The sequence below is a fragment of the Passer domesticus genome, chromosome 12, assembly GCF_036417665.1.
Source record: "Passer domesticus isolate bPasDom1 chromosome 12, bPasDom1.hap1, whole genome shotgun sequence".
Taxonomy (NCBI): Eukaryota; Metazoa; Chordata; class Aves; order Passeriformes; family Passeridae; genus Passer; species Passer domesticus.
This window is the reverse complement of record NC_087485.1, coordinates 1,847,450-1,872,418: the sequence shown is the minus strand read 5'-3', so window position 1 is coordinate 1,872,418 and position 24,969 is coordinate 1,847,450. Positions and strand designations below refer to the sequence as shown.

The window sequence follows — 24,969 nt, the reverse complement described above, 5'->3', positions numbered from 1 at the left end:
AACCTGACATGTCAGAGGTGTGAGAGATGAGGCAGGGAACGAGGGTGTCCCAGCGGGGTCTGGGGAACATTTTCCATTATTTCTCCCCAAGCAGAGGGTCCAGACCTGGATCTGTTTTTGGCATCAGCCCCACATTCCGGAACGTTCCCCCAGAGCCAGGGGAATAACCAAGGAGTTCTGTTTGGATGTTGGGAATGTGCGGCATGAACAGAGTCAGACCTGAGACTGAGAGTGAGATTTGGGTGTTCCCAAAGCTTGGGAGTAGTTTTCTGTGGAAATTCCAGAGAAGGACAGAGCCGAAGTGAGGATTAGAGGGCATTGCTCTACCCAGTCAATAAAGCTTCTAATTAAAAGGGGAATGTAATTGAGTTAGAGAGGAAAATATCAGTAGAGGATATTGATTATAATAACCTTTAGGGTTATGCTCTGAAGGGCAGATTTATTACAAAAAAAGGTGGGGTTTTGTATAATTTTCAGGATGTTGGGACTCCTTTGGTGATGTGGGAGAGTGAAGGATAACGGGCAAAGAGTGAAAGTGTGTGCAGAGCATTTGGGTGGGCGTTACATCCAAAAAACTGAATTATCATTGCCAGCACTCAGCACAAACTGGAGCAGGTTAAAAATGCATGAAAATGTGAACACATTAAATTTGTGTGATGTTTTAAAAGCATAGTCCAAAAATTGTAAATAATAACAGGAATAACTTCCATAATTCTCCTAAACCCCTCCTTCAGAGATTCTTTTGGGCTGCTCTCTGCAAGGATATTCCCAAAAACTTCTCTATATTAACAAAGTTCTATGGGTTATTTTAAACCAAATAAACCCCTGTGTGGTCACTATTTGACAGAACCCAGAGGATTTAATTTATAGTTCTTAATTCACTTTTGAACCTGATTAGATTGCATTTAATAAAATCGCTTGAATTATGAGTGAGAGTGCTGAAGGTTTTAATGGAGTTTATCCCTATATTTTTACAAATACCCCTGTATTTTATAGGGAAAAAAATTATATCTATCTCTATATTTTATTCTTGTATTTTTATATATATACATATCATTTACAGGGAAAAATATATACATATTTCTGTATTTTATCCCTATGTATATGTATATGTATCCCAGGATTTTTTGGATCTCTGACTATAATTCCAGCAGATCAGAAGGACCACACAATTCTTTCGTTTGCTCAGTCCGTATAAAATCAACCAAATATTCCATAGATGCTCACTCTTTGCAGGAGTGCAGCTGGAAAAGGAAATATCCAGGATTTTGTGTGGATATTTTGTATCTGTATTTTATCTTTACTCATCTCTAACTGCAGCTTTCCCAGTAATGTTCTCTGCAGTTGGGGATCCAGGAGGCAGAGGAGGAATGAAAGAATTAAGGACTATGGAGTTGCACATTTGCAGGAAAAGCTGCAAAAGCTGCTCAGGGCTTGGACAGGGCACAACTTTCCATCTTTACCTTAATTCCAGAACTCCCACAGAACTTTTGGGAAGGGCATCTTGTGTTTCCCTGCCTTATCTCATGTGCCTGCTCCTCATTTTCTCAGCTGAATTATTTTTTTGGGGTGAACTTCAGCTCCTCACACTCTCCACGCTTTCATTTTGTGTTGTTCCCTTTCAAACAATCGGGAATTTTGCCATCAGTTTGACAGGACCTGGATCAGACCTTGGAGTTTTCAGCTCCAGCTCCAAAGCTCATCCCTGCAGGGATTTCAAAGTGGATGCAGAGCTTGGGGACTTGGCAGTGCTGGGAATGTTGGACTCCGTGGCTTTGGAGGGGCTTTTCCAAACTAAACCAATTTAGGATTTGGGGATTATTTGAGTTGCTTGGTATTTTCTGCTTTAGGGGCTCCAGAGTCACTGATTGTCAGATCCAGTATTTGTTGTGTGATGTGGAGGGAACAGAGCTGGGAAGGGTTTGGAGCACCAGGAGCAGCTGGGGGGGCTCAGCCTGGGGAAAAGGGAGGCTCAGGAGGGACCTGAATTCCCTGGAGCCGGGTGGGAATCGGGCTCTGCTCCCAGGGAACGAGGACACGGTGAGAGGAACTTGGAGGGGATGTTTAGGCTGGATATTGGGGAAATTCCTGCCCAGGGCAGTGGTGGGATCCCCACTGCTGCAGGGATCTAAAGCCATGTGGATGTGGCATTTGGGGTCGTGCATCCATTCCCTTGGCAGCTCTGGGAATGGTTGGATTTGATGATCTTGGAGGGCTTTTCCAGCCTTGGCAGTTCTGTGATTCCATGTCAGATCGGGGTTGCATTTTCCAAGGTCCAAATCCCTGGATTGTGTTTCACTGGAATTTTTGTTCGGCATTTGGAGCAGCACAGCCCTTATTTCCATGGGATTTCCATGGGGTTTTGATGGGATCACCTTCCTGTGCTTCCCTCTGGAGCTGCCAGGATCCCTCAATCCCCCTCCAGGCCAAGCTCGTGCTGCCTTATCAGTTCAACCTTCAAGCATCCCCAAATATTCCCTGAAAACCCTTCTGTCCTTCTCTCAGGAGCCAGAGGAATGAAACCCCTGGGAAATTCCCTGGGATTTGGGAGGAGGGAGAAAATCCTTCAAATTGGCAAAATGTGCTCATATGACAACATCAGGGCTCCCAAATTTATTATTGTTTTTCTTCAAAAGAGAAATTAAGGAGCATCTTGAACCACTTGTCCTAATTGGCCGAGCCAGTGAAATCCATATGGATGCACATTATCCATAGAAAAAGTGGAGGATTGGAAATATTTCCCCTTTCTGACAAATGGAACCATTTGTTGCTCATTTTTCCCTATCTAAACAGAGCTCCCGAGGCTGGGAGAGCCCCGGGAGGGAGAGGAGGGGATTTCTTGGCACGGGAAGATCGGCTCTGCTTGGAGTTTTTCCCCCTTTTTTTGCTTTTCCTACAAATCTCCTCTAAAAAGGGGGAAGAATCCACGAGACAAATCAAGCAAAAGAAAAACCCCTTTTATTCTTACAAGGGTTTTTGTTCATCAAGCTGTGGAGTACATGGAAAAGTGCTGGATAAACCTTCCTGTGTTGGCTCCCGGAGGGATTTTGTGGAAAAAAAAGTGGAAAAAAACTGTGGAAAAATTATAGTAAACATTTTACAAATACAGATAATAGCAATTCTTACAGACCAGGTGCTGTGAGCAGGGCAAGGAGGATAAAAAATGAAGTTTGAACAACAATAATATAATTAAGCAAGGATTCCGCAAGCAAAACTGATCTTTTGGCTTTAAAAATGTGATTTATTTTTTTTCCTGTGGAATTAATTCCATTAAGGTAAAAGTTTTGTGCTTTTCAGGAACATTTAGGATTAATTTAAATAACTATTGCGGTGTGCATGTGCTGATTTGTCACATAATATTCCCAAATATACAGAATTTAAGAGCATCTGAAAGAGGAGAACAGCTTGTGGCTTGTGGGTCAAATTTTTGGTGTCAAACCCAGATTTTGGGTTTTTGTTTTGTTTTTTTTAAATTCATTACAGGTAAAAATTAAATAATCATAATTAGCAGATCAAAATTGATTTGCTTTCAGCTGAATGGAAAATTTACATTTTATGGAACTTTTTAATAAGAGCATTTGAGGTGCAGTGTAAGGAGTATAAAATTGCCAGTTTTAAAGCAGAACTATTTTCGCTCAGTGCTGCAGGATTTAAAATCCATAAATCTGCAGTTAGACAGTAATTAGAGTGTATCCCATTAATGATATTTTTATTCCATTAATGATTTTTACTCCCTGAATGTTTTTTTACTCCATTACTGATTTTAACTCCACCTTTTGCATTTTAACAAACCTCAAGGAAAAAATCTTGAGGAATTATCACAGATATTCCTCATTAAAGTGAGATTCTAATATTATAATTCCAGGGGTGAATCAATTAATGAGGAATTGTTTAATTAAAGTTGCTTCCTGATGCAGTTCTGTGACTGTAAATCTGGATTTGTAGGGGGAACAATGATTATTTTCCCCAAAAATTGCCAAATTTGGATGCACTCAGGTTCACAGGATCCTGCAAAATCTGGGGACAGGAAATATTCCAGGACATAAAAACTCATCCTGGATAAAAATCCCTGGAGTGGGGAACTAAGATAAGAAATGAGAAATTCTGGATTTTTTTTGTCCACGTTTTTGGGTGTTTTCTCTGATTTTGAATGGGTTTTATCCTGCTCTTCCCAAGGGAGGAGCCACAGGAGGTTTCTGCTTTTGGGGGAAACTGCTGATCCCTTTTGGGGGCAACTGCTGATCCCACGTTCCCTGAGGAACAGAGTGAGCTCTGAACCCTGTGCCCATTTCCCCCCTCTCTTCAATTAGCAGGGAATGATCAGGAAAAAACTTTGCTTTGCAGGGAATGATCAGGAAAAAGAATTCCAAAATCCCCGAGCTGTCAGTTACAGGGAAATTTGGGATTTTCAGCTTTCCTCGGTTCGGAGCTCTCTGCTCCCAGGGCAGCTCCTCTTTTCCAGGCTCTGTTCAAATACTTGGCACTCAAAGGATTTTGATGTATTTGTGACAGTTTTTCCCTCAAAATCTTTGGGATGGATTTGATTTCTCTGTTCCATTTCAGCTGAACAAATTCTCCTTTGTTCTGGTGAAAACGAACAGGAAACTTCTAATTGAATTTTAACTTCTCCATTTTAACTTTTTAATTTAATTGACACAACAAACAGATTTGGTTTTTGTGGTGGAAAATTTGGCGTTTTACGATTTCTGTGTTTAATTTCCACGCTGAATAATCAGATTTTTATGCCCCTTGTACCCTTTTAATGGATGAGGTTTTACTATTGATTTTTGATGTGCAAATTCCTTAAAGCTGCAGCGAGCTCGAACCTCCTCGAGAAAAACTCTTTCGTGATCAACCCAAGTCCAAAGATTTTGAAAAATATTTCATGGATTCTTGGCAGCTCTTCTGAAGTGAGAACCAAATGAGAGCAGGGATAGCCCCAGGTCAGCTCTGGGTGTCTTTTAATGAGTTTTGGGTTTAATCTCAATATCTCAACTCGAAACATTTGCTTCTTGAAAGCAGAATATTTAATACACTGAGCAGTTGCTGACAGCTGCATGGAAAAGAAAAAAAAAAAAGGGGAATTTGTTTCCAGCTAAAAAAGAAATGCTTCAAAATGTTTTTATAAAAAAAAATCTCCACGACAGCTATGGAATATCTTCATCCTCGGATTTTGTTCGCTCTGTCACAGCCGGGATTTACAAGCTCATGAAAAGGTTACAATCCCAATAAAGCCCCGTGAGCAGGGAATTAGGGAATTACAGAGTCTGTAAAACCTTGGCAGTGTTTAGTGAGGTGTGAGGTGAGGTTAAAAAAAAACCAGGGAGTAAGGACAGGGAAACCTTTGGAGTTTAAGGAGCAGGTGGCCAAAGGTCAGGGTTAAACTCTTTCGGGGTTAAGCAAACTCGGCTTTGTTAGGTCTGGGTTAAACGGAGCCAGATCCTTCCTGACAGGGAAGTGCAAGGAATGCAGGGAATCAGAATTATCTGACAATTACTGGCCAAACCTGCTCCTGCTGCTGCTGGGGTTGAGTGAAACAAGTGTTTTACAGGGAATTTCAGTGTGAAGATTTCCCCCTCAAAGCTTTCTCTTCATTTTTGCCTGTAAGGAATTCTGGGAGTGGGATTCAGTGTCTTTCCTTTCCTTTGGAATATCTGCTCAAGGCTTTGAAATCCCCTCTCGTTTTATTTGCTTTGCATTTGTCATTGTGGTGTTTCCTCAGCTTCCCACAAAATTCTTTATTTCCACGGGATCGCTCAGGAAAACAAAACCCCACCACCCTCATTTAGATTCGTTTAAAATTCAGCGTTTTCCCTAAAAAATCCAGGTGGATTCGTTACATAAGGAATCTTTCATAACCTTTGAGCATTCCTTGAGCTCAGCTTCTCCCGGAGGGATCCTTCCCCAAGTCCTTGCTCGGCCTCGTGTCTCCACAAACACGCGGCTCATCCTGAGCCAGCTTCCCAAATCTTGGACATTTCCCGGGAACATTCCGTGTCTGGGCAGTTCCTCTTATTTACCTGGGATTGCAGGGGTGGGAGCCATGGAATTACTCAATAATTAAGTCACTCATTAGGCAGATATCTCAAAATCCTGTCGGTTTTCAACAAATTTTGGGGTCGTTTTGCCACCCCATAAATAAAAAAAATAACGGCAGCGGTGGGAGATAAAATCCCTGAAATATTCCTTGTTGGAAATTCCTGGCTTTTGATAAAACCTGCCAATAGTGCTGGGAAGGGATTTGAAAACAGGACTTTCACAGTTGGAAAAAAATCCCCTAAAATTGTTAATCTGATCTTTTTAGCACTTAAAGTCATAAGTTACCAACACTCCCAATAATTTAGTAAAGAAATTTGGGAACCATTCCCTTTTGTTAACACTGAGAGAGTGAAAACTTGGAAAAACCGAGGGAATTAACAGCTTATTACTCATTTTTCTTCCTGCTTTTGAGGTCTACGAGAGATTTTATCGAATTCAACTTGAAAACAACATCGCCCACCCTTCCCAAATATCCTAAATCAGGATTTTAACCCTGCCTTGGCTCTCCAGGGTGCCTGGCACTGCTCCCCTTGACTCCTTGGTGGCCAAAATCCACTTGTGCTCCGGCTCGGAGCGGGATCGGGGCCAGAAATGTTGAAAATGTGGGATAAGCGTGAGAAATGTTGGCCTGTAAAAGAAATAATTTCTTTATTTCCAGGGAATTGCACATGATTTGTACCCTCAGCATCACCCAGGCTCGAGGCTCCCTCACCCTTTGGCTTGGTAGGGTTTTATTTTCCTTGGATAAAATCCTTCCCCAGTTCCCAAGCAGCGAACAAACAGATTTAGACAGAAAACCCGCAATTGTTTGTTCTTTTCAGGCTCAAATCTCATTTCCAGCCGCAGGAAAAACAATAAAATGGATGTTTGCTTTCTTTTTTTGCCCCTCTGGTGATAAATATGATTTATTTTGAATTTTCTCGGGATATCTCAGCTATTCCAGTGGAAGCTTTGGAAGGAGAGCGTTGCTTTCCCTGCACTATTGGCTGCTGCTCAAGTGATTTAAGTTTGTGCAGGAATAAGGATTTTAATTTTTAAATGAATTATTTTTCTTAATAATTTCCTTTTAGCGCTAAGTGCAATTCCTCACATTTTTAATTATTGCAATTATTTTAATTGTTTCTCACTACAGAACTTTCCCCCCTCTGTTTTAAGCCTTAATGACTCCGGCACACCAAAAATAAATTGGAATTCTCCCTCCTGCAGAATTATCTTACACTGATCTTTCCTGCACATCACATCTGTGGATTTCCCCAGCTGTTTATCAGGACAGAAATCCCATCCCCTGGCTAGAAAGCCTGGATTTACCTTGCCATGGAATAAGAGGTTTGGGTGCCGGGTTTGCAGAACGGCAGCGCTTGGCAGTGCAGTCTCCAAGGTTTTATTTTTATTTTTCCTGGAGCGCTCTGTATTCCACTGGAATTTTTATCCTGAAGATCGCCTTCAAACTTTTCATTTTCTCCCTTAATCCCTTTTGTGGAGTCTCTGTCCCTGCTCTCATCCTCGCTCTTGGATTCCTCGGGGAAGTTTCAATCCGTGTGAGCACCGGGCTCCGCTCTTCCCACGTGTTGTGTGGAAACATTCCCAGATTTCTCCCTGTGCCATGAGCAGAATTAGTAGGGATTTCTCCACATTAAGTATTTCCACGTGCACCTTCCTCCCCTTCAGAGCTGAGCCCTTCAGGCTTTTGTTTGCAGCATCCAAATAATTCCAAACTTCCCTTGTTGGTAAAAAACATCCAGAAATTCCAGATGGGTTTTTCCAAGGTCAAATTGATTTTTTATAATTTAATCCTCGCACTTATTGGTCTGAAGAAGGAATGTTTATTAGTAATAATAAGCTTGTTAATTTATAGCTTTGCTAATTATTGGTGCAAACCTCAGGTGGAATTTACTCCTGATTTACTCCTTCCCAACACAGGGTCAGGTACAGAAGGAGCAAAGAGACCCCTCTGTTTTTCTCTCCTGGTTTCTTATTAATTAAAATTCCCATAAAATCCATACAATAACATTCTATTGTATAATATAGATGGTATATTAAATTATATCTTATAATTTCTTACATCATAGAAAAAAATTCATATCCTCCTATATATAACATTGTTATCTATTATTTCTATAGGAAATGAATATTATTCTATCAGGTATATTATACAATAAATTATATTATTGTTTTATATTTTAGTAATATAAATTCATTATTTATGAATATAGAATCATAACAGAATTAATTAAGAATTAATATTAAGGTACTAGATATTATATTATTACATATATACTATATAAAATAAAAATAAAATTATATGTAATATATAACAATAGAATAATCATCTTTTTGTATTACATAATAATATATATTTTGTACAATAACCATTTCCCTGTGGCCCAACACTTGAGAAATGCCTTCAGGAATGTCAGCAGCAGCAGCTTTTGCATGGAGTGGGATGTGGAATGTTCGAAGCCTGCATCCATCCCCAGCTCTCAAAGGAGCTCTTTGTAAACGAGGTGGGAATGGCCCTGGGGGGACCCTGGGAATGTCCCCAGGTCTGGGCATGGCAGAAATGGAAAATTCTGCACAAAGAGGGGAAATGTCAGGAGGTTCAGATGAAATCATTCCCATTGTGAGTGGCACCGAGCTCACCCCACAGCGCTGAGCTTTCCCTGGAATTGCCCCCTGACATTTGGGATGTGTTAACGCAGCGTTCAGCAGAGTCCGGGGGTGCATCCAGCGGGATTTGCAGGAATTCCAGCAGGGAAACCAGGGAAAAGCACAGGGGGAACACTGGGAATGGGATTGTTCCACAGGGCAAACCAAGCTCCACTCCCTGGGGTCTGATCAGCTCCTCAGAATTACCTGAGAGAAGGAAAAGGCTCAGTGATCCCTCAAATACAGATTTGGGAAAAGGTTCAGTGATCCCTCAAATACAGATTTGGGAAAAGGCTCAGTGATCCCTCAAGTACAGATTTGGGAAAAGGCTCAGTGATCCCTCAAACACAGATTTGGGAAAAGGCTCAGTGATCCCTCAAATACAGATTTGGGAAAAGGCTCAGTGATCCCTCAAATACAGATTTGGGAAAAGGATCAGTGATCCCTCAAATACAGATTTGGGAAAAGGATCAGTGATCCCTCAAATACAGATTTGGGAAAAGGATCAGTGATCCCTCAAATACAGATTTGGGAAAAGGCTCAGTGATCCCTCAAATACAGATTTGGGAAAAGGCTCAGTGATCCCTCAAACGCAGATTTGGGATTGCCGGTGGGGCAGGGGATCGTTCCCATCAGATCAGTGGGAATGTGGATTTGGGGGATCTGCAGCAGCTCCGGGAGGGTGGGACAGGATCCCAGCAGCTCCTGCTCCATCTCTGGACACTCCAGCACTGGAATTAACCCCTGATCAGTCACATCCAGGCTGAAAATAGGCAGAAATTTTTATTCCCATGGATTTGGAGCATGAAATTTCTCACAGAGACTCTCAAACCTTTTAAAAGTTCCCCTGTTTGCTCTTTGCTCCGTTCTGGGTGCCACCATTTGAATTTTAAAATCTCATTTGAAATCCAATTATCTACTCTTATTGCTCTTCTTATAACACTGCCCAACCATCCTCTGGCATGTCCAGTGCTTTAATATTTATTTCCAGTTTTAGGATGGATAATTCCTGCAGATTTTTAATCTGACTGTGCATAAAAAAAAGAGAAAAAAAATTGAAATTGATCTTTTTCAGTGCTGTTTCATGCCTTATCTCCTCTGTGGCTTATTTACTGTACAGTGGCTTTCTTTGTGCTTTGTGTGATCCAATTGCTAAGCGATATATTCAGGAAAAAGCTCCAAGTAGGTAAATAAAAGGATCAGAGGGAATTCTTGGTCAGCTGCAAATCTCCTTGGAGAGTCTTTTATCCCTTTCTTTCCTGTGCTTTTATCTCCTTGTTATGACAAAAGCTTAAATAGCACTTATTGCCTCCTTCTCCTTAAATCCCATTTCTCCTTTCTCCTAAAAAGTGTGAAACTTGGATTTGAGGGACGTTGGGGAGTGATTTTTGAGGGATGGAGTTTGGAGTTGTTGGGGCTGTTCCATCCTGGCAGGATCCAGCCCCAGGTTGCTCCAGAGGAAAATGTTGGTACCAGGAGGAGAACAGGCTGCAAAAACACCTCGTGTTTAGCCAGAAATTGTGAATTTATGGGGGAAATGGTCCCAGAATTTCCTTAGGAGCTGGGAATTCAGGGGGAAAATATTCCCAGAATTTCCTTAGGAGTTGAGTATTCAGGGGGGAAATAATCCCAGAATTTCCTTAGGAGCTGTGAATTCAGGGGGGAAATATTCCCAGAATTTCCTTAGGAGTTGAGCATTCAGGGGGGAAATAATCCCAGAATTTCCTTAGGAGCTGTGAATTCAGGGGGGAAATAATCCCAGAATTTCCTTAGGGAATTTAGTGGGGAAATAGTCCCAGAATTTCCTTAGATGCTGTGAATTCAGGGGGGAAATATTCCCAGAATTTCCTTAGGAGCTGGGAATTCAGGGGGGAAATATTCCCAGAATTTCCTTAGCTGTTTTTAGCTGGGAATTGGGGGCTGCCTGGAGGAATTCAGCATGAGGGGGCTCAGTGACCCAGGGTCATTCTGGGTCTCCCCATGAGCTGCTTTTGCTGAACTTCCACACTTTTTGCAGCATTTTTAAGGAAAAAAAGACCCCAGCATGTTCTGTGTTAGATATGAAAAAGTGCTTTTTATGAGCACGAGCTCGATGGAATCTTACATTAATGGGATCTTGGCATTTTGCACTCCCAGGGAGCGTCTGGATCCATGTGAGGGCTGGAAATTCTCTCGCTTGTATCAGCCCCAGACTCGAGCAAGGCCAAATGTGGGTGGGTTTTGATTTTTCCTCCAATGCTGAACCCATTTTGAGCCCTTCCTCATCTCCACAAACAGCCAGACGCAGTCAGGCTCAGACTGGAGGATGTGTGAAGAAAAATCTGCTCATCTAAATCAAAATAATTCATCCCTTAATGGGCTGGGAGGAGGAAGAACTTTCCCTGACACTCTCAAAACTCCTTCCCCATCCCACAAATCCCTGTCAGCCACAGCTTGTGCTCCTTCCCTCTGCACAGCTTTTGGGATAACCTTATCAGGTTATCACTTTTATTGCTGCCCGACTCCTGATGGATGTTTGCGCCGCCAAAGCTGCCAGAAATGATGGTTTATATAGAATTAATCCATTTATTCAGCTCTCTTTGTCCAGCATTTCCCTCTCTACTCCAATAGCTGGAGTGGTCTAAGAATTAAAAAAATTTCCTACCAGACTTCCCACGGGTTAGAGGAAAGTTTGGAGTTGTGGAGGGAGAAGATTCCCAGCAGCCCAGGGAACATTCTGTGTTCGCTGCTTGGATAAAACCACATTTTTGCTTTCAGAACTGAGGGGTTGATTGTAAAAAATAAGTACTTTAACCTTCTAAAAATGGATTTTATGCAGCTCTGGTGAGCTTTAGTTCCACTTCCACTCGTGTGACCACACACACAGGACCTGCTTTGGGGTGGGATTTTCCCATCTTTTCCCTCCACTGAGACCAAATTTCAGTGGGTAGAACACGAGTGAAGCTGAACTGGCTGCACACAGCTATTCCTGAGCACAAGTATGTGCTCCCAGCCTTTATTTGAGGTTCTATCCTCGTTTTACAGTATCCCAGCTGGGTATTAAAGTGAGCTCCAGAACTGGCAATGGCTTGGGGAAAAGCAGATGTGGACTCGGAGCAAACAACACTTCTGGGTCCAGAGCTCTCCTTGATGTCTGCTTCAAACTCACACTCCAGGAAAGAAAAATAAAATCAAATGGAGGGGCCTTCCAAAATGCCTTTTCAAACATGCAAATGACGCTGGGAAAGTTTAACATGTATGCAAATATAATCTGGAGAGGGGAATTAAAGACCTTTGGCTGGCCTGGAGGCTCAGCTGGTAGCAAAATAGAAATTTCTTGCTGGATGGGAGAGTGAGGTTCAAGCACAGGCCAGGGATGGCTGGGAGCTCCACGTAGGTGAAACTTGGAGCTCTACAGCAAAGCCAGGGCTTCAGAGATGTTCTGGTTCCTGTAATTGCATCCCCTGGATGTGGCTGGAGAGGAAAATGAACACAAAGGGTAAAAACAGAGGGGCGAGGAGAGCACAGAACCTCGAGAGCCCCGGCAAGGGTAAAACTGCCCTGACAACTCACATATGGTTGGAGTTTAATCCACGGGGGAGAACAGGCACTCCACGCCCGTGCCAATTGTTTTCCACCCCCAAAGCAAAGAGATTTTAATGATTTATAGCAGAACAGGGTGGATGTGTTACCTAATGGCTTTAGAATGACTCGATGCAGTTTTCGAAGCGATGCAGGAAGTGCAGTGGATAAACAAATCTCTTCTTATTCCTCTTTGTTCCCGTTTGAAACAGAGCTTTAAAATCCAAATTTAAAATCCAAATTTAAAATCCAAATTTCTCTGGGAGTGCTTTCCATGCAAGCAGAAAAAAAAAATTAAATTTAAAAAATCCCTTCCAGAAAAAGGATTTTATTTGCAGGCTCAATGTGGAATGTAATTGGCAAATCCCATTTTTGAAGGATTTGTACAATTCTTACATGTCAGGCTACTGGCTTCAACTTGAGACGAGTCCATAAAGGAGGAAATTAATTCAAGGAATCACAAATTCATTTGCAAAATTGGGAGAGCATCATGTGCAGCCTCAGAACTTGTAGTACATGACTTAGTCAAACAAACTGACACTCTCTGAGGAGTCATTTCTGTTTTATGGCTGGAAATTAGAAAAAGAACATTTGCATCATTGCAAATGCTTGGTCTGAAAAGAGCACCAGTTCCCAAGCTTTTGTCCAGGGGATTGGAAACATTTGTCCACTTAGTGCCTTGGCAAAAGGAAAGCACCTGTGGAATTCCAGCAGAAATGATGTGGCCTCAGGTGGAGAAAACAGAGATAATTCATGGCTTATCTGTGAGCCCTGCTGGGAATCTGAGGGTGCTGATTTGTGCTGATTCTGAGCTTATTGAATCCATCAAAACCCAATATTTTAAAAACTGCAGCGGCTGCGTGGAACAACATCCACCTCCATGGAGGAAATCCATCAGTTTTCCTAATTGCTTTTCTTCAGGAAAAGCCTTTGGACATCAGAGATGATTTTTTCTGGGGTGGGAGATGATGGATCACTTTTAATATCCAGCCCATGTGCTCCGAGTTCTGGTCACTGCCAGAGCCACACTCACCTTGCCCAGTGCAGTAATTGAAATAAAATAGATAAAACTTCTGTTCCTTTGGACTCCTTGGACATGAACTTTCCTAGGAGATAAAAGCCAGGATTGGAGCTGGAGTTGAGTGTTTTAATTCCTTTTCTACCATTATCCTGTAGCTTTTGTAGGAGCCTTTGGAGAAGTGCAGGTGTTCTCTCATATGGTTTTCATTCCAAACCCCATATGTTTGTTTTTAGCTGAAACTCTGGGATTCATATTCCCCTTCCACATGGAAATACCTCCATAACACGGAGAACTCCTCGTGTTCAGTAGAGCTCTGTCACTCCTGTCACGAGATTTGGGTGGGGAAGGAAAACCAAAGACAACAGACAGCTCCAGGTCCTGCATTCCTTCCCTGTGCAGGAAACCAGGGAGCATCTTCCCCAAGGAGTGGGGCTGTTAAAGAGAACAATCCCTGAGGGACCGACTCTGCTCTTTAACTGGGGTCAAGTTTCCACTTTTCCTTGTCCTTGGGAATTTTTTTCCATTAATTATATCCAGAGCAGGTTTTTTTTGGTGCAAGTTTCTGTTAGAAACTCATTATTGTAATTCAGGTAATTCTCCAGAGCACTGTTTGCTCCTTTAAGTGCTCTTTAATTGACAAGCACCGGCTTAGAACTTTCTCCAGCTCCTGATTTATAGCTCAGGCTCCTCACTCTGGTTTTTCCCTCCATCCTCCTCCTGCTTTTCCTTTGAAGCCACCACGAACTTCTGATCCTGATGGATGGAACTCCAGCTGGTGACATCATTCCCGAATTCAAGTGGAGGAGGGAGAAAATTCATTTTCTCAGGCCTTTTCCTGAGCTGTGCAATCCTAGAACTTCTCTGTGTCTCCGTGCTCGTTTTCCCCATCCATATTTCTCCTGGTTAATGGGATCCTGTCGGGGACAGTAGGAGCAGTGTTTCGTTACTCTGGCAACAAGAGCCAAACTTTCAGATGTTATTTTGCTTCTATTTAAAAAACCCCACTGCCAGTTATGATGTAAACATTTGCAGCTCCCCCTAAATCTCTTTTGTTTCTGGAATTGAAGTGAAATGACCCTTCTGAGGGCAGAGTGAGGGATTGGAGCAGACATCTCCCAGCTGTGTGGGATTTGGGGAGATCCTCGGTGATCTGCTCAGACTCTTCTTAAGTGGCATATTTACTGCCAGCCTCATTGGAGGGGATGGAGCTTCTCAGCAGCACTGAGAGGCCAAATCCTCCCCTGAATTTATTTAGGAAAAGATTGGATGCTCTTCCTTCTGCAATTGCCTGAAGCCTTCAGCAGAATGTCATGGGAAGTGCTGAAAATACCCCGGCATTTCTCCTGACCTTTTGTTTTTAGCAGAACCAATCCCAGCAGGACTTTGGGAGCAGGGTGCCATTTCAAGCCAGGTTTGTATTTTTCAGATGAGCAGGGATTTGCCACATTGGGATGGAAAGGGAGCCATTCCTTCAGGAAGGAGGGATCCTCTCCCTCTTGGCTGGGGCACTCACACATTTCCCACCAGGCAGATGCTGCTTGAGTCACCCTCAGTTATTCCTTGGAATGACCTCTCCTCTCCCAGTCTGGTCCTTGCAGGAGTCTGCATCACCCTTTGTCTTTGACTCCTTCCCTGAGCTCTTGCACTCAGCAGCTCCAGTTTAGGAAGATTTCCCTGACTCTGGAGTATTTTTCTCTGGATTATCCAGCCATTACTCAGTTGTGCATTGAATAAAACCCAACAATAACATTCTGCTGGAAAAAAAAAACCCAAAAAACATTTAAGCCAAAGGCTTCTTTAGTGTTGCTCAGAACAGTGAATTATCCTAGAGATCTGGAACTGCCCACTCCTGAAAACTCTTCCTTTGGGAGGCAGTTCCATGGGTTTTGCTGTGCTTGCTGCTGGCACTGACCCATTTCTTCACAAATTCTTGTAATTGTGTGGATTTGGAGACTCCTGAGGGATCTTAAAGCTCACCCAGATCCACCCCTGCCATGGGACACCTTCCACTATCCCAGGTTGCTCCAAGCCCTGTCCAGGGGACGCTTCCAGGGATGGGGAAGTCAGGAATTCTCTCGGAATTCCATTGCAGCACCTCCCCACCCTCACAGGGAGGAATTCCTTCCCAATATCCCATCCATTCTGTGACACTGGGAGCCATTCCCTGTGTCCTGTCCCTCCATCCCTTATCCAGATCTCTCCCCATCTTTCTTGGGGCCCCTTCAGGCACTGCAAGGTCACAGTTTGGTCACCCTGAATCTTCTCCGAGCTGAACAATCCCAGTTCTCCCAGGCTTTCCCTTTGTCAGAGGGTGCTCCATCCCTCTGAAGCACAGGTTGGTTTGGGAAGAGCCCTCAGGTAACTCCAGAGCCATCCTGAGGAGCTTCCCTTGGAGCACAATTCCCTGGGAGGATCTCGGAGCAGGAGATGAGTCAGAGGAACCATCCAGATTTCCTCTCTTCCCAAAATCCCCTTGAATTTGATACAGGGAATGAGATGAGGTAACTCCTGTTTCCATAACCAGTCATTTCTACTGAAATTCCATCTGCACTCAAACTGCCAATTAATTATAATTATAATTAACCTTTGCACGTGTGCTGGTTTCAAGAGGATTTTCAGTGGAAATCTCTTTGGATTTGATGCATTTGACATCATTGTTCAGGGCCTGAACCATCCCTGCCAGAAATCAGAGCAAAGCCACACTTTGCCATCACTCCTCTCACTCCCCCGACCATGGCAGGCAGGAAAAGGGACATTTTGGGGACATTTAGGTGGCTGCAGGTTGTGTTCCCACGTTTCTCCAGCACAGGAAGGGAATCTCAGAGCTGGGATGGTTTATTCTTCTTACACAATTCAATAATGCCCTGCTAAAAACACACTCTGGGATTCTCCTTTTGGTTTCTCCCCTCTCTGTGGAGCTGAAATCAGTTTCCTTTTCCATGCCTGTGATTTTGGGGAATTTCCAGGAGGTGCTCCCTGTTCTATGGCTCTGCTGGGGGCTCCCTGATGAAGCTTTGACAGATTTAAGGTCACTTTTTGCAGGGTTCCACTCAGCACTCCCAGAAATGCACAGCAGGGACAGTTCCTCCACTCTCAACTGCTTTGATTTATGCTGAATTTATTTTCATATCGGCACATTTCATGTCAGAAAGAAATAACAAATTTAGGTACAAGCTGTTGTTGGGGAAGGGAAGGTCTCCAAGGAAGCAGCTCAGGAAATTCCCTCACTTTAAGAGCAGTGGATGCTTTTTATTTTGTTTTACTTTAACCCAACACACTTTTATTGCCAGAGCAATTAATTGGGATATTAATGGGAATAAAGCACCTGAAAGCTCTTGCAGTGGGATTTTCTGCACTGCCCTTCTCCCACCACCCTGCATTTCCTTCAGAGTGGAATGTTTGAGGATGTGAGCCACTAAATGAATGTTTTGCTGGCATTAAATGCAGGAGATGGTTTTAGTTTAAGGCTCCAAAAGTTTCAGACTGAAAGGAATCAGGGACAGGGAGTTATCTTTTTGAAGAGAACTCTTATCAGCAGAGCTTCTTATCATTTGGAGGAGCTGTGTTTGTCATTTGAATGTGTTTGGCCATCAGTGTCCCAGCATTTTCAGCTTCCAGAAACATCCACTCCTTCTGGGATTCCAAACCTCACTTTGGTTTAAAGAAACAGCACCTTTTACTGCATTCCTGCTGTAGAAATGGGGGAAATAAATGGAAAAAAGGCACCAAAATCCCAAAATATCTTTTGAGCTTTTTATGGGTAGACAAACATATGTGCTTGATGAGATTAATAAAAGAGTGCACAACAGTAGCAAGAATGGTTCAAAAATGGGGTTTAGAAAGTTTAAAATGTATTTTAGAAGGTTCAGAAAGGGGGTTTAGAAGGTTCAAAATGGGGTTTAGCAGGTTTGAAAAATGTTATAGGATCTCAACCATGTTTGAATAATTTTGGAAGAAGTTGAAAGAAAATTCCTTCTCTTTTATTATTTTTTGAAAAATTCCCTTTCATGCCTTGGCAGTTCAGTGTTAAATGGGAATTATTTTTATGGGATAAAATGGACTTGACATGGAAAGAAAGAGAGCAGAGAAAGTAGCTGGTTTTCATTATTAATATTAATTTTATTATGTTTTCTGTGGTAAATATCTCACTGAAAAAGAGTCAAAATAGAAAAATTTGGGAGATCAATTGTTTTCATGTCCCAAATCACCAAGACTTTGAAGAGAGTATGACAGAGGGGAGGAAAAGGGGGAGAGGAGAGGGAAGAACCTGAAGAGAAAGGCAGAAATTCAGGTCAGGGGGATGACACAGGGAGAACCCCAGAGTCCTGGAATGGTTGGGTTGGAAGGGACCTTGGGGTCACCCCATGTCATGGCCAGGGACACCTCCACTCTCCCACGTGCTCCAACCCAAACTATTCCAGGACTCTGCTCGTGGGGTTGTTCAGTCACTCCCAACCCTTCTGAATTTTCCAGTTGAGAAATAAATGAGAAAAAAAACCCTAATTTCAAACCTGCAGGGGATCAGTGGGACAAGGGGTGTTCCTGACAGCTTCAGGTGCTTCCAAAACTAATACTGTGGGATGAGAGAATTCTGCTTATCCCTTCAAAGCATCCTGGGGCATCCTGGAGCAGCTTGGTGCTGGTGATGTCTCAGAACACCCAAGATCCCAATAAAATCCTGACAACACCCTGGAGGTCATTCCTGGAGGTCACCTCCTCTTCCTCCCACGCTCCCCTGGGAAATTCAGGTCCACCCCCTCATCCACGGCCACCCACCCTCAGATCAGCTGAGAAATCATCCTTTGGTCAGCAGAACCTTTGTGAACAATGTTATTTTTTGCTCTTTGTTCTCTTCTTTTGGTTTGAAAGATTCCTTTTGTTCATTGTGTTCAAATGTTTAGAAATCCCTCATTTGTGGCTCATAAAAATTAAACCTGGATGTGGGGCTGGTTTAAGAAATGCAAGGGGGACTTGTTATTTTTTATATACATTTATTTCATTCTGATTTTTGTTTCAAGAAGGGAATTAAAATGAGTTTATCCCAAGCCCGTTTTTAAGTGCTTTGAGATGGATCAGTTTTTCTGTGGGTTTGAAGCCTGTGAGGGACTTGTTGTCTTCTCCAGTCAAATGCAGATGGGATAAACATCAGCGTTAATTAGGAATTCCTAAATCTACACCTTCCTATTGATAGGGATATAAACATTGCTGTAATGAATGCCTTGGCTGTGGGAAGGAATAGCTTGGATTTGGGTGTTCATGCAGGAAAACCTTGCTCAGTGATTCCTGATGGAATCACACTCACAGCAGGATCTGTCACTCTGTGCCAATTAACTTTCCATAATTAACACAATTATCAATCCCACAAGACCAAATGCACTGAGCATCCAGTATGGGAATCCATCTGCTCCGTGTTTTGTGGGAAACCCTGCTGGGAGCAGCTGGGACTGAGGGACAGCTTCTCTTGTGGTTCCTTGAGTGGGATTTGGTGTTGGATCTGGATTTGTTTGGAGGTTCATGGGGTGTTCCTGGTTGGATTTGTTTGGAGATTCCTGGTTGGATTTGTTTGGAGATTCCTGGTTGGATTTGTTTGGAGGTTCATGGGGTGTTCCTGGTTGGATTTGTTTGGAGATTCCTGGTTGGATTTGTTTGGAGATTCCTGGTTGGATTTATTTGGAGGTTCATGGGGTGTTCCTGGTTCTGTTTGTTTGGAGGTTCATGGGGTGTTCCTGGTTCTGTTTGTTTGGAGGTTCATGGGGTGTTCCTGGTTGGATTTGTTTGGATGGTTCATGGGGTATTCCTGGTCTGGGAGATGGTCTGACCCAAATAACTACATTTTATACGGAATTCAGAGCCATGCACTAATGCAGTACAGGATTTGAAAAGTACAAAAACTAAAATCGTAAGGCACCAGCCCTGCTGGGCAGGGAGCTGGGACCCGTTGCCCTCTGTGCTCCTTCTGATGCCTAGAATAGGAGCTGGACAGAGTTAAAGGAATAAAATAGATATTTATTAAAAGGTCTTCAAAGAATACATCTTGGGCAGTACAACAGCCCAGCCAGGGCAGCACCCAAGATGGACCCAGATGGACAGCGGGTCATGAGTTCTCACACTTTCATAAGATTTGGTCCATTTCCATGTGGGGGTCATTCTCCAATCACAGCTCCAGCTGATGCAGTCCCATCCTCCCAGTTTGCTCCCCTCCATTCCCTGTTGTTTGCACTTTTTGGGCCTTTTTGTTTGCACTTTTTGGCCTGAAGCTGCAGTGATGTCCTTGGTTCTGGGCTGGAAAAGGATTGTTGTGTGTGCCTGAGCTGTGAGGAGAGCTCTGACACTTTATATGAGTTTAGAGTGAGGTATCAATGCAGTCCAGAGTCTGAAAATACAAAAACTAAAACTTAAACATCTCTGCCAGCCTGCCTTGGTGGCATTCCAGCTCTCACCTCTCTCTTGCCCTCCCACAGGTGCTGCAGGGGGCTCAGCTGATCGCCGTGGCCTCGGCCGAGCCCGCGGCCGGCGGCGTGGACGGCTCCCCGCTGCAGGGCAGCGACATCCAGGTGCAGTACGTGCAGCTGACCCCCGTGACAGACCACGCTGCCACCAGCCAAGTATGAGCCAGCCCTTCCTCTCCTTCTCCTCCTTCTCCTTCTCCTTCTCCTTCTCCTTCTCCTTCTCCTTCTCCTTCTCCTTCTCCTTCTCCTTCTCCTTCTCCTTCTCCTTCTCCTTCTCCTTCTCCTTCTCCTTCTCCTTCTCCTTCTCCTTCTCCTTCTCCTTCTCCTTCTCCTTCTCCTTCTCCTTCTCCTTCTCCTTCTCCTTCTCCTTCTCCTTCTCCTTCTCCTTCTCCTCCTCCTCCTCCTCCTCCTCCTCCTCCTCCTCCTCCTCTCGGTTTTATATCTACCCACAAATACAAGCAGCTCATCACCCTCTTCCCACACCATAAACCCCATCATCTATAATAAGAAACATCTTTTTTTTGGAGGTAGAAATGATCCTTGACTGCTCCTGCTTTGCTGTCCTTGCTCAGTGCCTCTGGAGAAGTTATTTTGGTCACTGGTGTGTCCTTGAATGCTGAGAGCCTCACAAAGGACAGCACCAAAAACGTGGCTGCAATCAGCCAGAAAGTATTTTCAGGCTGAGGTTTCCCTCAGAAAAGTCCTTCCTGTTCTGACAGCAGTTTTCCAGTTGTTTTGATCAACAGAAAGTCCAGTTGGAAGTGAACACTTGATCCTCTCTGCTTGAGGAGGAATTATTGGGGTTTTTTTGGTCGTTTTTAATCAGTTTGAACAGCCGTGAATCTGAGGCTAGAAAAAGTCTGTCATCAGCTTGAAGCTTTGGTGACAGCACCACAAAGTTGATTTAAAACAGTTGGAACACGTTTTTCTGAATTTGGTCACACATGGTTTTGAAAATCCCACTCTGTGGGCTTCTCCAAGTGGTTGTGGAATTCTTTTTGCCTCGGCACTGCCCTTGTCAATATTTTATTTTTAACAGTGCTCTGGACACTGAGGGTGTTCTGCAGGGATTGTGCCTTGGTTTTGATGGATCCACCATTAAATCACTGATTTAATAAATCCAGGAACAACAGGGATACCCTGAGCTGGGAAGGACCCACGAGGACCATGACCCCAGATGAGCACAGCAGGCAGTGAGAGCTGTTCCTCATGCTGCTGTCCCCTCTCCAAACCCGGGGAATTCCCAGATTCCCCTCCATGGGCTTTCCCCTCGTGCATCCTCCTCATCCTCATCATTCCTCCTCAGGAAGGAATTCTGGAGCAGAATTCAAGAGCAGCAGCCCCCAGGAGCTCCCTCTGCAGGGACACTTGGCACCGTGTTGGTTTTGGGCTGTGGTGAAGCCCAGAGCTTTCCAGGGAAAGCAGGGCAGGAATGGGACAGCAAAAGGGCAGGAAAGGAAAAGCAGGCAAGCCCCAAAACAAATCAGCCATAAATATTTCCTCGCTTTGCACCAAGTGAAAACTGAGGATCTGGAAAGCAGCTGGAGAAACCAACTTGGTGTTTGCACTGCTCTGAGTTTATCCATCGTTCAGGAGCTTTTTTTGTGGATAAAAATATGGAATTTTCCTGTGGAGAGGGATCTCTCATCTGAAAGGAAAAGTCTTTTCTGAGGGAAGGGAAAATCCAAGTGAGGCTGCACTGACACTTCCACCTGATTCTTTGTCAAGGTGCTGAGAGGTTCCCAAGGATTTTGCAGCTCTTTATCAATCGAAGCTCATTAAAGCGGAATTTATTTTCCACCTGGGTTGGATTCTGTGCCAATTCCCTGTTAGAAACGGCACAAATGTGGATTTATTTCATGTCTCACTACAAGGTACCAGTTTTCTGCCCTTTTTTTTTTCCTGAAATGAATTCCTGCTCTGAGTTCAGCTGGAGCAGAGCAAAATCCACTTCAATTTTGTATTTTCAGTCTATTCATGAATGATTTTTGCTTGGCTTCTTTTCATGTTTTGACAGCAGTTTGCAAAGTCTAGAAATACAGAATATTTGGATTAAAATGCTGTGCTCAGATGCAATGCTGGTGGTAAATTTTGTTAGATTTGGAAAAAACCCACCATCATTCCAAATATAAATTCTTGCAATCCCTTCAGGTCTGAGGTTGGATCAATATTTGGTGTTGCTGTTGTGCTGATATTTGATAATTCTATTTACTCAGCACACTTTTCCTCTAAATGGGAAAGAAAACTTTGAGGATTATTTAAAATTTTTTGTGCTATCCAATTTAGCAATCTCACAGATTTATTCAGCTCCTTGGCATGAATTTATTGAACTTTTAAGCAAACACAAAATACCCTTCAAATTAAACAGGGAAAACATTCCTGTAGCCAAATGCAATCACTGGCAACAAGGCAGAGGGAAATAAATGAATTTAGGAGCAGCACTTTAGGATTTTGAACTTCTGGTGTTTTAATTTGAATAATAAATAAGCTGGGACTGTGCAACAAAACCTAAAAGCTGGGAATTCTGGTGGATTTTCCCCCCTTGTGGATCTTTTGGCAGGTTCAAGGCTGGAGCACAAAGCAGGACCTCAAATGAGGCTTTTTTATCACCAAAATCCTGTCAGAGAGAGAATTCTGTGGCCAGGCTGTTGCACAGAGCATCCTTTAGACGTGTTTGTGAGGGAAAATCCAGCAAGGGCAGATCTCTGCAATGAGAGGGAGTTCAGAGGGAAAAAATCCTGAAATCCTTGCCCTGGGCTTGGAATTCTATCCGTGCTGTGTTGGCTGCTGGCAGGGGAATTTTTTTTGGGTGTGAGGGGCTCTGTGCAGGCCAGTGCAGCTGTTCTGGATGCTGCTCCTCTCACAGCTCTGCAGGTGCTTTCCTGACTCCCAGGAATTTGGATTTTTTCCTCCCCAGTTGTTCCTGGTAGGCAGTGAGTTTGTTTGTAAAGGGATTTTTCCTTTGGAGGTTTCAATCAGTTGTGCTCACTCGTAATTCTTCCTGGTTTTCCTTGGGAAGTGAGGGGAATCAGGTCTGCAGGAAGAATTTCCTGAGGAAAAGCTGCTGTAGTCCTGCTGGTCTGACTTCACCCTAAACAGGGAAAGGCTGCAGTGGGGAAAATCAGCATTTTTAGACCCTATCCTGCTCCAGCTGGGAAATTCCAAGGACAAAGCCACCACTGCCCTTACCCCCAGCAGCTCTGGCACTGCAGAACTCCCTCCTGTCTTTTCCATGCTCATCCTTGGTGCCCTTTCCAGCTCCCTGTTCCCAAAGCCTCTCTGGTGGGATGAGCCTTCCACAGCTTCACTTTGGTGCCAGACTCTGTATTTATTTCCTTTATTTGGAGCTGGTTCTTTCCCTGAGAAGAGAGAGGGAATAATTGCCTTGGTGCCACTCATGGTTTTGTAGATGTTTATCATAATTGCATTATTTCAGCTTCCTCATTAGGCTTCATGGAGACTCTTGATGTTATTTTTGGTGCCTTTGTGAGTGTGTTCCCATTCCCACTGTCACAGAGCCCACATCCATGCGGATTTTGCTCTGGAATTTTTTCCACTGGTGTTCACAAGAACTTTATTCTCTCGGTTACACCAATAAAAAGCACTTTTGGATTGATTTCCTGCTGTCCCATTCCCCTTTGCAGGGCACTGATTCCCTTCAATCAGCAATCCAGCCAGAAATGCAGATAGAACACGGAGCCATCCAAATCCAGTGAGAGGATTGTGGAATGTTGGGGAGCTGGCAATGAACTCCAGCCAGAAATGGAGTGGGAAAGGCTGGAAAAACCTCCCAGACCTCAGACCCTCCAGCCTTGCCCTGCTCACCCACACCTGGGATAATTCCAACTTCAGTCAGAGCTGCATCGCGACACCAATCCAAGTCCTGGCCTTCAAACAAAACCCCGTGGGCTGCACTTAAATCCACTCAGAGAGGACAAAACAAATTTTTCGTGGGGAGAGGAAGAACTCTCCTGCATCCAAACTGTGAGACTCCATCCCTGCCCACCCCGTTGGTCCCTCCTGTGAAAATGGAATGTCTGCAGATGTTTGGGGTATTGCTGCCCTGCAGTACCTGCTTTGCCACGTAGGGAAAGTTCCAGAGCTCAGATATTTTTCACTGTTGGAACAGCCTTTTTTTTTAATTTGCTATGGTGTTTATAACAAAAAAAAAGGAAAATATTTAAAAAAAGGAAAAATTCCTTGACAGCAAGTCTTGGCCTTTTGCTGGTGTTTTCTGTTCAGTGTCATGAAAACTGTATTTGCAGAAGACTAACACTTTTGTTTGTACTGTTGCTTAACTACTTTTCTAGGGGAAAATGCTTTAAAAATGCTGTAATTACGCATTTCTAATGAAAAATAAATGTGTATTTATGAATAGTGCAGCTCTAAGTTGCTCTGCCTTGGGAATGAGTCTGGGTTGGCTGGGCAGGAAAGGAGTCCTGGAGGGGCTGGGGATGGATCCACATTCAGCCTCTAAGGAAGAACACAATCTCTGACATTTGATTTTCTAAATTCCAGAACATTTTATTATCTAAATTCCCAGTGCAAGAAAAACGGGATACTTGAGTTTTTGAGTGTGCAAAATGTAATGAATTTATGAAATAATTTTGTGTAATGTGAACAATTCCGAGCTCTCTCCCTTTCACTTCCTCCTGCCTTCTTTGTCCAGCAATTCCCCAGAGTGGGATCCATCCATCTGAACCCAACATCCAAGATCCAGGTGAAATCCCCTTTCCTCTGAAAGTTCTGGGAAATTTAATATGGATTTTGACAAAACACCATTGTCCTGTTTGCTAATCCTGAGTGCAAAGGAAACCTGTTTGCTGTCACCTGGTTATTTTAATGATGCAAGTTTTGCAAAATAGGGTTTGGAAAATAGAGTTTGGAAAATAAGAGAGGGACGTGTTGCTTTGTATTTGATTTCCAGCTGATTTCCCACAGAGTCATTCCCAATATATGGCTCATAATGCATTTAATGAATCCATAAATGAGGTATGGCCACAAATCCCACGTGTTGGAATCCAGGATAATTTGAATTTTTATTTTTTTGTTACCAAAGGAAGGGTTAAGCACCTCCAGCTTCTGGGAATGTTGTCCCTGGTAAGTGTTACACTTTCTATAAATTCCTCCTTCTCTTTAGGATATTTCTTGCCACAGAAGCACAATGCAGACAACCACAGCTTGTGGAGCTCGGGGTCTGCAGCAGGCCAGGAATTTGGCTGCTCTTCAGCTCCTTTTTCAGTGCTGCTCCTC

General features: G+C 43.4%; 1 protein-coding gene across 3 annotated transcripts in view; it reads left to right on the top strand.

Moving 5' to 3' along the window:
• The window catches only part of BANP (BTG3 associated nuclear protein), a 112,662-nt gene extending 88,569 nt beyond the window's left edge, over positions 1 to 24,093 (top strand). For all 3 annotated transcript variants that reach the window (XM_064386286.1, XM_064386284.1, XM_064386285.1), the window contains exons 12-13: positions 19,729 to 19,872; positions 23,361 to 24,093. In XM_064386286.1, the coding sequence (XP_064242356.1) occupies positions 19,729 to 19,872; positions 23,361 to 23,432 (216 nt within the window). In that variant the 3' untranslated portion in view covers positions 23,433 to 24,093. The remainder of the gene's footprint in view (positions 1 to 19,728; positions 19,873 to 23,360) is intronic.
• Positions 24,094 to 24,969: the final 876 nt, after the last annotated feature.